This window comes from Monodelphis domestica, chromosome 3 (assembly GCF_027887165.1).
Source record: "Monodelphis domestica isolate mMonDom1 chromosome 3, mMonDom1.pri, whole genome shotgun sequence".
NCBI classification, from domain to species: domain Eukaryota; kingdom Metazoa; phylum Chordata; class Mammalia; order Didelphimorphia; family Didelphidae; genus Monodelphis; species Monodelphis domestica.
In genome coordinates, this window is record NC_077229.1 from 94,911,426 (window position 1) to 94,926,737 (window position 15,312).

At 53.9% G+C, this 15,312-nt stretch overlaps 1 protein-coding gene and 1 non-coding gene across 12 annotated transcripts in view; both read left to right on the plus strand.

Annotated features, from left to right (window-relative positions):
* RFX1 (regulatory factor X1) overlaps positions 1-15,265 on the plus strand; it is a 35,173-nt gene extending 19,908 nt beyond the window's left edge. For 2 of the 11 annotated variants that reach the window (XM_056822605.1, XM_056822604.1), the window contains 20 exons: positions 1,828-1,937; positions 2,245-2,328; positions 3,804-3,896; positions 4,862-5,029; positions 5,355-5,450; positions 5,764-6,165; positions 6,609-6,703; positions 7,656-7,956; positions 8,359-8,540; positions 9,494-9,613; positions 9,721-9,836; positions 10,122-10,240; positions 10,345-10,454; positions 10,672-10,823; positions 10,911-11,008; positions 11,951-12,100; positions 12,354-12,562; positions 12,643-12,796; positions 12,911-12,956; positions 13,151-15,265. In XM_056822605.1, the coding sequence (XP_056678583.1) occupies positions 1,828-1,937; positions 2,245-2,328; positions 3,804-3,896; positions 4,862-5,029; positions 5,355-5,450; positions 5,764-6,165; positions 6,609-6,703; positions 7,656-7,956; positions 8,359-8,540; positions 9,494-9,613; positions 9,721-9,836; positions 10,122-10,240; positions 10,345-10,454; positions 10,672-10,823; positions 10,911-11,008; positions 11,951-12,100; positions 12,354-12,562; positions 12,643-12,796; positions 12,911-12,956; positions 13,151-13,317 (2,972 nt within the window). In that variant the 3' untranslated portion in view covers positions 13,318-15,265. The remainder of the gene's footprint in view (positions 1-1,827; positions 1,938-2,244; positions 2,329-3,803; positions 3,897-4,861; positions 5,030-5,354; positions 5,451-5,763; positions 6,166-6,608; positions 6,704-7,655; positions 7,957-8,358; positions 8,541-9,493; positions 9,614-9,720; positions 9,837-10,121; positions 10,241-10,344; positions 10,455-10,671; positions 10,824-10,910; positions 11,009-11,950; positions 12,101-12,353; positions 12,563-12,642; positions 12,797-12,910; positions 12,957-13,150) is intronic. The other 9 variants (XM_056822606.1, XM_056822610.1, XM_056822607.1 and 6 more) reach the window with 9 other exon arrangements.
* Positions 12,581-12,642, plus strand: MIR12342 (microRNA mir-12342). Its single transcript, NR_162891.1, has one exon. It is a non-coding gene; the product is annotated as a microRNA mir-12342 (primary transcript).
* Positions 15,266-15,312: the final 47 nt, after the last annotated feature.

Sequence of the window (15,312 nt, forward strand, 5' to 3'; positions counted from 1 at the left end):
GGATAGCATACATAGATCTGTTGCCTTCTGTTTTTTCACATGCAAAATAGAGAAGCTAGTCTTCAGAGTGCCCTAATGAGCATAGTGAGAATCATTAGTAAATTGTGCTCCCTTTGGAAGTGAGACCAAAGGTACACCCCCCAGCAAATCTCCATCCTAGTCAGAGAAAAAGTCTACATGCACACTTGTTTCTATCTTGGGTCAAGGAAGGTCTCACCCTCCTGCCTTTCCATGGGGTCTCTGAAGCAGATGTGGTAAAAATTCAAATCAGCCTAGTCAGGGGAACAAGTATAGTGATGGATGTCGAGAACATTCAGGAGAAAGATAGAATAAGAAGACTGCAGATTAGATTATATGAGAAAATAAAATTTTTAACCCTTACCTTCCATCTTAGAATCAGTACTGTATATTAATTCCAAGGCAGAAAAGTGATAAGGGGCTAGGCCAGTATTGGGGAATGTTTTTGAGTTCGAGTACCCAGGGGCAAATTTTAAATGTTTGTGAGCCCCCTCTTCCTCCCAATTTTACCCAAGAGAGCGGATGGAGGGAGCTTTGGACAGCTGGACAGAAGAGGGGTGGGGCATGCAAAAATGTCCTTGGGTTCTGGGAAGAGGTGGGGAATGGAGCAGCTCCCTGAGAGCTGGCTGGGCATAAGTGCCAATATTTCACCAATGCTGGGCTAGGCAGTGGGGGTTAAGTGACTTGCCCAGGGCCATACAACTAGGAAGTATCTGAGGTCAAATTTGAACCCAGGACCTCCCATCTCTAGGCCTGGCTCTCAATCCACTAAGCCACTTTTTGCTGCCCCCTGTAAATAATTATCAAACCTAGAAAAGGGAAGACTGAGTAAGGACATAATGGCTTATATTTCATTATTTAAATTTAAAGAGTAATTGTATAGAAGATGGCTTAGATTTGTTCTGCTTGACCCTGGGGGACATAATTAGGAGGGGAAGTACTATAGGGAAGTTGCTGGGTTTATGTTAACAGTATAAAAGGAAAAACTTAAAATGTCCCCCAAATTTACTAACACTTGTCTAAAAATGAATTTTACTTCCTCAGGACGTAGTGTGAGTTCCTCATCACTGGAGGTCTTTCAGATTGGAGATTGAGTGATTTTTGTCATTCCTTGTAGAGAAAATTCTTGCTCAGAGTTTAGACTAATGACCTTCCACCTCTGGCATTCAGAGCTTCTGAGCTAGCCATCCTCCATTAAAGGAGAGGTTGCTGGGGCCTGGTGTAAAGGGAGAGGGGAAGGGCATTGGAGTTTGAGCCTCAAGCTCCTGTTTTCCTTCAGAGCCAATAAGTTCAAGAATTTGTCTCATGAGACCTTCATTGCTCTGATTCTCTTTAGGCTTCCCTCCAGCCTTCTCTCTCTCTTTGCCCATGTCTCACTAGACTTTATTTAGAATCCTTCTTTCATGCTAGTCACAACACCACACAGCCACAGCTAGCCACAGCTTTCCCCTGGAAATGAAGCTAGGTGGAAGAGTCAACAGAGGGGATAGTTGAGCTGAGCCTTAGGGGTCCTAGATTCCATTGCTGTCCACACAACCACTCCATTCCTACAGGTTCCACACACATGCAGTTGACCTGGGAGGTGATCCCAGCCACATTCAGAAAGACAATCTATAGCAGTAAGTGTAGACCCTCCTGGAGTGCTGGTGCTACTCACATCTATCCCCAAATATCTCTGTCCTCTTACTAGCACTTTAGACTTCCTCAGACCCTCAAACTAAGCCCAGGTCCTAAGCTGCTGCCTCCTAGCACCCTAAGGACAGTGCTTGCTGCACAGGGTGCCTGATCCTGCCCCCTTCCTCCCTACAGAAGGGGCCATGAGGGCCAGTGATACCGTCTCAGAAGCCAGCCCAGGCTCCACTGCCAGCCAGTCTGGAGTGCCAACACAGGTGGTCCAACAGGTCCAGGCCACACCGCAGGTATGGGGCTCCCAAGGTAAGGGTTCCTGGGTCCAAGAGAGGCTATCTCCAGCCATTGGGGGTTTGAGTCTTTCACCCCCTTAGAGATGAATGTGGACTGCTGCACTGTGCCTTCTCTGCTCCCTCCCCCACGGCTGTCCTTTAGCTCTGCCCCTCACCATCTGCCGGAGCCATCTGTTTGCCTTCTCTTATCAAGATGCTTTGCTCCATTCTGCTCAGCTTTCTTTCCATCCTCCCCTTCCCTTATCCCACAGTTTTGGGGGTCAGGGCCAGCCCCCCTTCACCTCACTGGGCTTTGTTCCAACAGCGGCTGCTGGTCCAGGCAAGTGTGCAGGCCAAGCCTGGTGCTGTGTCCCCTCTGCAGCTTACCAGCATCCAAGTGCCCCAGCAGGTAAGGCTGACCTGCCCAAGGGGTGAATATCATCTTTTCTGGGACCTCACAGGTCCCACCATCTCTAGCCATGAAAACCCTGAGATTCCCCCAAGGGGACAGTAACATCTCCTTTACTAACATATCTCCCTGTTGCCTGCCCACTGAAATATTTTCTGGACTGCCCAGGTCCTGTCTATTTCTAATCAGGGAAATCAGAGCTGCTAGACTGTTGGCTATCCTTTTGGTCAGGGATCTCCACTGGGAAGAGCTACACTAGTTAGTCTGGTTTTTTACCTCTCCAGAAGATCCTGGTCTCGGGGAAGAAACACTAGCCCTGGGAGTCAAGATCCCTGTGTCTCTATTCCCACGTTAGTGTAGTCTTGAGGCAGTCACCTGAAACCTCCTTGGATCATAACATCTAGCACTAGAAAGGACCTTAGAGATCCTCACGCCCTGATGCTCAGAGAACTAGCTTAGGAGGCAGACATCCTGGGTTCCAATCCCCCTTTACTGCTTACCTACTGTCACCTCAGCAAAGTCCCTTCCCTTTTCTGGGTCTTGGCTTTTTCACCTGTGGATGAGGATTGGACTAGGTGATCCTGAAGACTCTTTGAGCTCTAAAAAGTCCTCAGAACCCTCTGAAGGTTAAGGGAAATCGAGGCTTTTTCTCATTCTACTTGGCTGCCTCTTGAGTAGCAAGCCTCTGAGATTAGGATTCCTCTGACTCCAATCCAGAGGCCCAGGCTTCTCTTTGCGTACTCTACAGAAAGGAGGTTACCAATTCTACCCAGAGATCTTAAATCAAAGCAAGTGCAACAGGAGTGAGAGACAGCTCAGAAACCATGGAAAGAAGGGAGATTCCTGGTCTTGCCCTGGTTCCCTCCATCAGGCCTCCATTACAGAGAAACCTTCAGGGTTTACATAGAACCCAACTCCACCAGCCTGGGGCATAAAGCATGGACTATGGGGGCAAATCCATACTTCCCACCCATCAGGGTGAGCTAATAAAAATGAATCCCACTGCCAAACAGCTCTTCTAGCCACATGGCAAGCATGCTGGAAATAGGCCCCCAACAGGTAGCTAATGGATAGAGAGCCAGGCCTGGAGATGGGAGGCCCTGGGTTCAAATGTGGCCTCAGATATTTAAGACAAGTCACTTACCCCCTCTGCCTAGCCCTTACTGTACTTCTGCCTGGGAACTGATACTTAATATCCATTCTAAGATAGAAGGTAAGGGTTTAAGAAACAGACTCCCAAGAAGCTTAAAGTAGTGGGGAAAGCAATGAACTTTGAGCCAAACAACTGGGGTTTGCGGCATAGTTCCCCATTCCCCCCACTGGGTCTTGGATTTCTCACTGCACAATGATGGGGTTGGATTGAATGGTCTCAGAAGATCCTTCTAACTCTAATTCGCCTTGACTGTAAAAGGCTAGCCCCTGGGATCTCTGGGATTGGGTCATGCTCCTCCTAATCACAAGCATTCCTCATGCAGCGACTTGTGGTGCAGAGCTCAGCTCAGGCCAGCAAAGGGGGCCCAGCCTCGCTCACTGTCCATAGTGTCCAGCAGGCGCACTCCCCCCCAGAGGTAAGTGCAACTCCCAGCTCTCCTGCCCATTTTGGCCATCTTTCTGTCTTTCAACTGTTTCTCTGCACCTCTCTCTTCCCTTGCCTCCGGCTCTCAGACCCAGGCTTCTGCAGGTGACATTTAATGAGGTCAGGGTGGCCTCCCGCCAAGGTTAGCAGCAAAGGCTTTTTATCAGGGCACAGAGGATGTCTTAGCCCAGCCCCAGCTTTAGCAGAGCCCAGGCTTAGAGCCTGGGAGGCTGGATATTGCATTTCCTCCCTGCTGGGTTGCTGTGTGTTGTTTGAACCCCACCCCACCCCCCTCAGTCTCATTCCCCAGAGCCAGCTTCACTTTAGAGCTCAAAGCAAGTTCCCATGCCGACCCTCACTCCAGGATTTACAGGGATTCTCCAGTCTTGGAGTAGAGGACAGGTAAGACCTGGGGGGCTTTATAAACTAAGGCATTGGAAGTAAGGGCCTAGGCCACTCAGAGGGCATCACTCCACCACCCAACCCACCCCTCCCCCCCAGACTGGTGCCCATAAGAGAACCAAGCTGTATTCCTGGATGCCCTAGAGTAAAAGCCCTGCAAGGAGAAGACAAGATTTCAACCTCCCTTTGCTGTCTTGTAATTATCCTTCTAACAACATCCGTCTGCTCCATCCCAGCATTTCAGTGCCAGGCCAGGGCTGTTGAGTGGCTGAGGACAAGTCCCAGGAGCTGGCCTGAGAAATACTGAGTAGGACTTTAGAGGACTCCTTTGAAGAGAGGTTTGGGGGCAGCCTTTTCTAGGGACACCTTTTTACGAGAGAGCCAGCCAGGGCTGGGAAGCAGACAAAAAGTTCAGGACTTCTCTTTCCACTACAGTCTGCCCTTCAGCAGATAAGGGGAGCTGCTGGGAGGGAGTCCTAAGAAAAAGCCTACCCGGGACCCATCCTGGCCATCCCTGCTGTGTGTCTAAGCCTGTCCTGGCTTCTCTCCTGACAGCGTTCACCAGGACAGGGGAACAGCTCCACCAGCAAAGCTGGCTCCGTGCAGCAGCTCCAGGTGCACAGCGTCCAGGCGGTCCCTGCCCCACAAGAGGTACCCGAGCAGGGAGGCGCCCGGGAAGTTCCACCTCCAAAGGCCCCGAAACAGGCTGAGATCTATAACCATGTTAGCATCCAACTAGCACTGACCCTGTATGAGATTTGTAGTGGAACCCCAGACTCCAAGTCTTCCCTTTGCCAACTCCCTGTGAGACCTTGGGCAAGTTCTCCAGCCTCTTTGGGCCTCAGATCCTCATCCTTTCTGGTTCTCAAGTTCAGTGATTTACCCAAGGCCACACAGCTTGAAAACAGGTCTATCAGAATGGCCAGCCCCAAGAACGAGATCACCAGGCCATTGCCCTTCCACTTGCCCCACACTGGCTCACTCCTTGTAAGAACAAGCAGTGTCCCAGCTCTTTTCAGTAACTTTGGGTGATCTGTGTCCCCCCTAGAGATCTGTGGTACAGACTGCTCCGCAGACATCCAAATCAGGCTCAGTGCAGCAGCTGACAGTGCAAGGGTTGCAACCGGTCCACGTCACCCAAGAGGTCTGTGCTTTCTGGGCCACTGACTCTTCTTTTTCCTTCCACCCCTCTGAAGTTTTCCCTGCCCCAGCTGTGACCTGGATGGCAGTTTTCTGGGCACCAAGGCCTCAGAGTGAGGGGGCTGAGCCCGATGCCCCCTAGATCCCTCCAGGCCGTCACCCCCTGCCTCCCCACTTTCCTAGCGGAGACCCGCCCCCAGCAAACCCCGCTCTCCCGCCACCCCCACCCCCAGCCAGCTCCCCGGGCCGGTGGGAGGTCCCGCCCCGCCCCCTGCCGGGCCGCGGGTGATGGGCCAGTGTCTCTGTTTGTCCTCCAGTGCTCAGGCAGTCAGTTCCCCGCTAGGAAGGGAGAGCAGCAGGAGCCAGCAGCAGAGCCGCCCGGGGTGCGGGCCGAGCCGGGCGAGCGGGCCGGAGAGGCGCCCCTGTTGTTAGAGTGCAGTAGCGAGGCCCCGCAGTTAGGCAGCGGCAGCCCGGAGCCCCGGCTCCATTACCTGCCGGCGGCAGCGGCGGCAGCGGCGGCGGCGGCAGCGGCCGAGCCGGGCTCCGAGCAGTGGGTGGAGCTGGTGCGCGTGCTCCCCCAGCAGCTGCTCCTGCCCCAGCAGAAAGTGGTGATCGAGCCCCTGCCGGGGCTCTCCTCCCGGGCCAGCCCCGACCAGAGAGTCAGGATCCAGAGAGTCCCCCAGGTGCTAGTGTTCGGCACTGCAGCCACAGCCCTGAAAGTAGGTGGGGAGAAGGGGGCGGGGCGGGGCTGCCTCCTCCTGCCCAGAGCCTGCCCCAGGGCCCGCCTCTAGAGGGCTGTTCCCTTGGCCTGGGCCCCTCTCCTGCCCCCTCCCCGGGCTCCCCCCGGCTCCCCCACACTCGCACTCGGGCTTCCAGCCCCCGACCTGACTTTATTCTGAACAAGAGTTCTGGGGGGCCAGAGCTGGAACAGATTCTTGTTGGGCACCAGCCAGCCCTCCCGCCTTGCTGGGCTCTGAGGGTCCAGGAGAGCCAAGTTCTTTCAGGAAGATGCCTGGCTTCCCTGGCCTTTAGAAACTCGGCCCTGGACCAGTCAGAAGCCGGAGAACAGCCCAGGCCCAGGGGTCCCTGCCCTTTTGTAGCCTCCTCTCCAGCTCCAGCCCAGGTTCGAGGCCTCCCCATAACCTTTGGTCTCTTGCCCCAGGTGCAACAGCTCCAGCAGGTGCCTGTGCAGCATGTGTACCCTGGCCAGGTGCAGTATGTGGAGGGCGGTGATGCCAGCTACACAGCCAGCACCATGTGAGTACATCTGGGAGCAGATCCCATCCTTCATCCTGGCTCCCCTGATGCCCCAACTCCAGAAGCAAGCAGGGCTGCCTGCACTGTAGATGGGTGAAACCTTCACAGGCCCGGCTGGCCTCTAGCCATCACAGGATCATTTCTATAGGCAGGAGCTGCTGAAGGCCACCTAATCAGAACAGTTCTGGCCAGCAGAGAGTGGGGACAGTCAGGTTAATTGTGGTCACAGAGGAGGTGACTAGGGTTCAAATGGGCCACAAGAGGGAAGGAGGGCATCTTGGGTGGGGGAGAGGGGAATCTGGCATTGTAGGAGAGACCCAGCCTCCTGGCCCCAAAGGAGTGAGACCAGATTGTTGAAATCAGGCTCCTGTAGAGCTATGGGCACTTTTGACCTGGGGAGGAATGGCATCAGAGCTGGGCTTCAGGGAATTTCATTGTGGTAAGATGGAGGGGAAAGGCTTGAAGTGGGAAGGTTTTCATCAAGGAGACAAGAATTCAGGTGGGAAATGTAGGACTGTGAGAATGGAAAGGAGGAAAGAAATCAGGCCTTGACAACTGATTGGTTCTACAGGATGGGGAGATAGAGTCGAGAAGACCTACTCTGAGCCTAGAGTGACTAGGAAGATGACTGGGCCGTGATAGAAGTTGTAATATTGTAAAGAATCTTCCCCAAGCTTCCCTGTTAGCTTTTCAGTGCCATTTCAAGGGGAAGCGTGACATTCAGCTTGGGCCCCAATTGGACCAAAGCAATTGGGCAGCACTGGTGGGAGAAGCTCTTAGACACTGAGCGTCCCCTCTAAGGCAGAAGAAAACACTGACTCTTGGGACAGCCGCCCTCATGGCTTGTGACACTGACTATCTGAGCCCCTCCCAGAAATAGTTCTGGGAATTCCCATCAGCTCTGCCACAGAAATGGCCACCCAGCCCTTCTTGTTCCCTGCTTCCCTTACAGCCGCTCAGGTACCTACCCCTACACAGAGACACCACTATACACCCAGAATGCGGGCACCAGCTACTATGAGTCCCAGGGCACAACCGCGCAGGTCAGCACACCTGCCACCTCACAGGCTGTGGCGAGTAGTGGCTCAGTGCCCATGTATGTGTCGGGTGGCCAGATCGTCACCAACTCTAGTGGCTCAAGCAGTGGAGGGGGCGGCGGGGGCGGCGCCGGCACCTACGTGATCCAGGGCGGCTACATGTTGGGCAGCTCCAGCCAGTCGTACTCACATACCACCCGTGCCTCACCAGCCACTGTAAGTGCCCCTGTGCCCTTCCCCCAAAGAGAAGGGGTGGGGAAGAGGAACATCACTTGGGGCAGAAACAAGACTAGAGCCTGGGGAAGAGTTTCTACAACCCAGTTCTGTCTCCTGCCCTCTAGTGACTACCCTGGGTAGTGACTGCCCAGGTGAGGGATACTGGCCAAAAGGATCAGAATGGGGGGGTGGGGAGGTGCAGCTAAGGACATTTCATATCCCCTGCCCAGGGGCATCTGCACTGGTGCCTGTCCACTGAGACCAAGCAGAAGGCACCAAGAAGCTTTAGCTCTGGGACCTCCTTTCCATACAGGAATGTTGAGCTAGGATCTTAACCTAGGTGGGGGCTGGCCCCTGGGTTGGTTCCCTTTCTTCTCCCCCCCCAACTTCTCTTCCCCCTAGGTCCAGTGGCTGCTGGATAACTATGAGACGGCTGAGGGGGTAAGCTTGCCCCGCAGCACCCTCTATTGCCACTACCTCCTGCACTGCCAGGAGCAGAAGCTAGAGCCCGTCAATGCTGCCTCTTTTGGCAAGCTCATTCGCTCTGTTTTCATGGGCCTCCGCACTCGCCGACTTGGCACGAGGTATGCCTGCCTGATATCTTGGGGTGTTGCTCCTGCCCCCCCTAACCTCGGGGATGCTCACTCCTAGAACAGAGCCCTCAGACTCACTGGGACCCTCCCTCCTTTCTTCCTATAACTTGACCTGCTTAGAGCCAGAGCTGGCCCAGAAATAGTAATTATTAAGACAAAGCCTCACCTACATCCAGGCAAGTGAAGAATTTCTTCTCTTTATCTGGTCCTCTTAGGTGGTAGGTCACTTTTTAGTGATATCCTTAGTTCTTTCTTTGAAACCTCCCTCCCAACCATATTTACTGTGAGGTAGATTCACACACACACACACACACACACACACACACATATACACACTTTCTCTCTCTCTCTCTCTCTCTCTCTCTCTCTCTCTCTCTCTCTCTCTCTCTCTCTCTCTCTCATTAAAAAGAGTTCACATCATTTAATAGATAGAGTCAGCTCAGAATCAGGAAGGTCCACTTCTGACACCTGAGATCTTGGCCAAGTCATTTAACCTCTCACTGTGCCCTGGGCAACTCTCAGATAACAAATGGCAGAGCAGAGGCTAGAATGCATGACCAGATGGAGGGAGGCCCACATGGTATCACCTGGGCCTGGGGTCCTTCAGTTAAAAAGCAGAATGAACTCACTGTTTCCCACATCTTCACCTCCCCAAGCCCTTGGAATTTCCCAGAATACTTTTTTTATATGCTCTAGTGCATTTATCACATGATGTCCATTCTAATGGTCTTAGCACAGTCTCTCTACTAGACTGTGAGCTTCACGAGGACTATTTCTTCTCCAAACTTTGTACTAAACACACTACATACTCTGCAAATAACAGGCAACAAATAAACATTGTTCAAATGAGCGAATGAATCCCTCCAAGGTAATACTGGGGACAGCCCTAGCCTGAACCACCCCATCTCTCACTTTCCTCTTTTTTTTCCGGCTCTCCTTTCTAGGGGGAACTCCAAATACCATTACTATGGCCTGCGTATCAAAGCCAACTCTCCACTGCTACGCCTGATGGAGGACCAGCAACATATGGCCATGCGGGGCCAGCCCTTCTCTCAGAAGCAGAGGTAGAGATGCTCTGCTGGCTGGCTTAGGGTCTCTGGCTGGCAGAGCACTAGGGAGGGAAGACATCTTCTCAACCTGGGCTCTCTCCTTCCTTCCCCTGCCTCCCTAGACTTAAACCAATCCAGAAGATGGAGGGTATGACCAACGGTGTGGCAGTAGGACAGCAGCAGGCAGCAGGCCTGTCTGACATCAGTGCCCAAGTCCAGCAGTACCAGCAGTTCTTGGGTAAGGACCTGTTCCCATGCAACCTCTCTAGGAGGATGGGCAGGGCATGGGAGAATCTAGGGAGGCCCTGAGACCTGCAAAGCTCTGGATGGAGACCCTGAAAGCCTGTGCTCTAGGCCTGGCCCTGCTATGGTTAGCATGTGACTTTGGCCATCTCATTCAGTGGCCCTGGGCATCAGTTCTCTCAGCTCTAAAATGACATATTGAAATTAGATGATTTCTAAAGTCCCTTCTTAGAAATACTATATCCCTCTGGTCCATCCTGGCTCCTTTCTACCCCCATAGATGCCTCAAGGAGCCTGCCAGAATTCACTGAGCTGGATCTCCAGGGCAAGGTGCTACCTGAGGGGATTGGGCCCGAAGACATCAAGGCCTTCCAGGTCCTGTACCGGGAGCATTGTGAGGTATGGAGCCAGGCCGAGAGTCGGCAGGAACCTTGGGGGGAGGCTCACTCTTTCTCTGTCTCTCACCCTGTTCAGTCTGGGTCACTCTCTTCCCTCCTTGCCAGGCCATTGTGGATGTCATGATTAACCTACAGTTTACGCTGGTAGAGACCCTGTGGAAGACTTTCTGGAGGTACAACCTCAATCAGCCCAGCGAGGCCACCCCCCTGGCTGTGTGAGTATGGCAGGGAGCCCCAGGCAGCCCTAGCAAGGGAACCCTGAGGAAGGGGCCCTCACTTCTGTCCGGGTGTAACTGTCTCTATTCCTGTCTGTACATTGCGTATCTGCACGTTTCTGTGGCTATCCCTGTATACATGTCGTACCTTATCTGTGTCTGTATGCCTGTCTCTGTCCGTGTGCGCGTGCACATGTGCGTGTGCATGTCTGTACAGCCACGATGAAGCAGAGAAGCGGCTGCCCAAGAGCAGCCTGGTGCTCCTCTCCAAGTATGAGCCTGTGCTCAAGTGGACCAAGGACTGTGACAACCTGCTGTACCAGGGCCTGGTGGAGATCCTTATCCCCGATGTGCTGCGGCCCATCCCCAGTGAGTAGGGCATGCTTGGGGACAGCCAGCCCAGGCAGGCGCCTGCTTACCATCCCTCCAACCTCGCTGCCTGTCTGTTCTCCTTAGGTGCCTTGACACAAGCAATTCGGAATTTTGCCAAGAGCCTAGAGAGCTGGCTCACCAATGCCATGATGAACATCCCTGAAGAGATGGTTCGGGTGAAGGTGAGGGAAATGGAGATTCTTGACCCGCTTTGGTTCCTCTCCATCCCTGAACCCCAAACCAGAGGCTTGTGGGACTTAGTATTAGAGGGGGTCTTACAGATCATCTAGTCCAATTCCTTTATTTTATAGAAGAGGAGGTAGTCCTAGAGAAAGGGACCCAGTCACAGTCATACAGGTAACATGTAGAATTGCAATTTGAACTGATTCCCAGACCCAATGGAACCCATAAATGCCAGACTCAGGAAGTTAGATTTGGCCCCAGAAATAATAGGGAGCCCCACCTACTTAGAGGAGACTGGCAGGAAAAATGATAGGGGACAGGCTAGTGAGGTTATTGCAGTGTTCCAAGGCGAGAGGAGGGAAGTGAGAGAACTATGGATTTGTATGCAGCCAGAGACATGGATTCAAACCCAGGCTCTGCGACATGTTCACAACCTGTGGGATAACTCTTCTGTGAGCCCATTTTTGTTTGTTGTTCATTTGTTTTTAGTGGTGTCCATTGAACCTTTATGACCCCATTTGGGTTTTCTTGGCAAAACCCCATTTCCTTCTCCAGCTCATTTTATAGATAAGGTAACTGAGACAAATGGGACTAAGTGACTTGCCTAGGGTCACATAGCTAGTGTCTGAAGCCATATTTGGACTAACATCTTCCTGAATCCAGGCCTGGTATACTGCTCTCTCTATCCACTGTGCCACCTAGCTTTACTCCTCTGTAAAATAAGTCATGTTAGAAAATCTCAATACCTCCAGATAATTTAGCACTAGGTCTTGGGACCCTGTGAGGTCACCTCTCCTCTCTGGTCCACAGTTCTCCACTGTTTAAGGAGGTTGGCCTAAATGGCCTTGAAGGGTCTCTGCACAGGCTGGACTTTTCTAGGGCCCGTCTGGGTGAGGACAGGGGACGGTGGAAACATGGGCATGAAAGGGCTCTGCCTACAGGTGGCTGCAGCCAGTGCTTTTGCACAAACACTTCGGCGCTATACCTCCCTCAATCACCTGGCCCAGGCAGCCCGGGCCGTGCTTCAGAACACGGCCCAAATCAACCAGATGCTCAGCGACCTCAACCGCGTTGACTTTGCCAATGTGCAGGTACTCAAAGCCCCTGAAAACAGCTGAGGCCACCCTGGGGCAAGGGGTGGGAGTGTCCTGGGCAGTCCTGTCCTGACCATCCTGTCTCCTGCCCCCACTTCAAGGGTGTCTGGGGATGACATAGTGGCATGATGCAAGGAAGAAACCACTTGTGGATGTAGACTCAGGGCCAGGGTCAGCCTCTTTATTAGCTGTGACTTTGGGCAAGTCACAGCCCCATCTGTGGCCATTTCCCCTGCCTCCTCCACCCTAGGAGCAGGCCTCATGGGTATGCCGCTGTGAGGACCGTGTCGTGCAGCGCCTGGAGCAGGACTTCAAGGTGACGCTTCAGCAGCAGAACTCGCTGGAGCAGTGGGCAGGCTGGCTGGATGGCGTGGTGAGCCAAGTGCTCAAGCCCTATCAGGGCAGTGCCAGCTTTCCCAAGGCTGCCAAGCTCTTCCTTCTCAAGTGGTCTTTCTACAGGTGGGTGGTGCCTGATGAACAGGGAGAGGGGGCAGCCTGGCTCAGCCCACCAACCCCAGGTCTGCCTCCTCTTCCTTCAGCTCCATGGTCATCCGGGACCTGACCCTGCGCAGTGCGGCCAGCTTCGGCTCATTTCACCTGATCCGTCTCTTGTATGATGAGTACATGTACTACCTGATTGAGCACCGAGTGGCCCAGGCCAAGGGAGAGACCCCCATCGCTGTCATGGGCGAGGTGGGTACAGGCGGTAAACTGGGGAAGATGGGGGGAAGGGACAAAAGGAGGCAGCCTACCTGGCCTAACCACTCCCCTGGGCCTGCTCTCCCGGGCCTGCTCTCCCCTGTACAGTTTGCCAACCTGGCCAGTTCCCTGAACCCCCTGGATCCTGACAAAGGTAGGAAGGGCCTCTCCCACCTCAGCTCCTCCTGGGGCCTTGGATGCCTGGGTCCCCCACCTTGTTTGGGCACCAGCTGTGGGGCAGGGTGGGCAAAGGGCCTGGGTTTTCCAGCCCCATTGGAAAGGAGTGGGCGTGGGGAGGAACCCCCTGTCTAGATCAAGTCCTGAACTCAGACCCCTCCATGAACTCAGATGAAGAGGAGGAAGAAGAGGAGGAGAGTGAAGATGAACTGCCCCAAGAGATCTCTCTCAACTCCAGTGAGTCAACTGCCCTCAGCTCAGAGTCCCTGGAGCCTCCTGCCAAGCTGGCGAGGACTGAAGGACGGGGCATCTTCGTGCAGGCCCTGCCCTCAAGCTAAAAGCCCTGGCTACTTGCTGGGGCTCCCCAGGACTCTGGCCCTCAGAGGGCAGGGCAAGGGCTGTTTCAGGGGCCACCTACCCCAAACCCACCTTGTAACTGTGGGAATCCCATGAGCCCAGGCTTCCAGCAAAGGAAAAGCTTGGACTCACCAGCCTTCTACCCTCCACCCCTACTCTCCTTCCCCTACCAGACACCAAAGTCCCAGCCAGACTCTAGGCTTCTCTGTAGCTCATGGGACTTGGTGTTTTTGCTCTGGCCCCCATTGTGGGGTAGGATGCACCCCCTAGCTACTGAGGGGGGAGCAGGAGAGCTCCTCAAGGCAGGGAAGGCATTGCCTCTGCACCCCCTCACCCCTGCAAATCCGCCCCTTCCTGTGGCCTTTGTTTGCCCCTGCAGGGTACAGGGGGTGGGTGGCAGCACAATCCCAGGGCAAGAACCACTTGGCTGCACTGGAAGGATTTTGGGGGGGAGGGAGGGAGGGGAGCTGGCTCCTCAATACTGCAAACACTGACACAAAAGACAAAAGACGTGCCTTAAGGAACAAACTGAGCGTCCTGGCTGGTGGCAGGCTCCCCAGGGCAGTGGGCACGGCCCGGAGCAGGACGGAGAGTGGAGCATCTTCTCTTCCCCTGGCCACCCGCACAGGCCCAGGGCTGTGCCAAGCCTGACCCAAGGGGGCTGTCTGCCTTGTGGGCATGGTGGCTCCCAGGTTCCCCTTACCCTCTTCTACTCCCTGGAACTGACTCCAAGCTCTGGCTTTGCACAGTGGCTTGCCCCCTGCCTCCACCCCAGGCTACTTGGGGTGTAAGGGGGTATTGAGCTGCCACCTCAGACACAGGTAGTATGGGTGGGGGGGAGGGGTTGTTGCTCTTTGCAAGAATGCTTGCTAAAGTGCAGAGGTCCCTGTCGCCACCCAGAATCCTCCCCCCAGTCCTCCTTGCTTCCCTTCTTGGTTTAAGTGCAATTAAAGCAGTTCCAGGCACTGCTTTAGGTGAGGGCTTGTGGGTCAGGGCCCTGCCCATCAGTCTCCTCCCCTGACCCCAAACCCAGCACCCTCTGCTGTGAGGGAGCATTGCAGGCCTCCATCAAGCCTTGGGAGAAGCCCTCCTTCACAGGCTGTATCTCCACCTCAGTACCCTTCCTCTGCCCTATCCCACCCAGGCCTGGAGTTGTGGCAGGACCCTCTCCCTCCCCAAGGGCAGGGGAAAGACAGCTGATGGGAGGGAATGGGCAGGAGAGGCCTCCTTGTTCCCTCCCAGCTTCCAAAGACCAGTGCTAGACTGACACTGCCTGGAGAGCTGCCGGCCTACCCCAGCTCAGGGAGAGAAGGCCAAGGTGCCTCCTCCCAAGTGTGGCCAGCCTCCCCTGGAGCAGGTAGGCAGGCAGGGTCCTGGGTAGCACTCACTCATAAAGATCACCCTCACCCCCACCCCCACAACAGCTGCCCTCTAAGATGCTGGTTTGTCATGAAACCTTCTTAGCTATTCTAGTTTTCAGAGATCTGTGCTTTTGTAATGTAATGATCTAACCCTCTCTAAACCACATAACTATTGTGCGATTTGTGAGCGATATCCACTCAGAGTCGGTAGCTGTTGGGGTTTTTCCAACCATCATGGCCTTATTCGTTCCAATTTTTTCAGTGTTTTCAACATGTGAGATAGATGTTTATGGCAAAAACAAAAAAACAAAAAACAAAAAAAAGATCCTGACCTTATTGTATAAAAAAAAAATCACTATTTTGTGTGCTCCAAGTGCAGCGGCTAAGGGGACTGGCCCCCCACTCTGCTGGTGGCTGGTGCCACCTTGGGCCCCAGGCAGCCAGGCCCTCTTCCCCGTGGTGGTGAAAGTGTCAAAGCGTGTGGTAGTCTAGAGAGCCCGAGCTGTTTTCTACCTTTTTGTAGTCTTTCTTAAAACACAATAAATTCTGCTGTGTTATTTGGCTACCAGCTGGCTCCCTGGGGCCTAGTGTCTGTTCCACAGCTTTGTCCTGAAG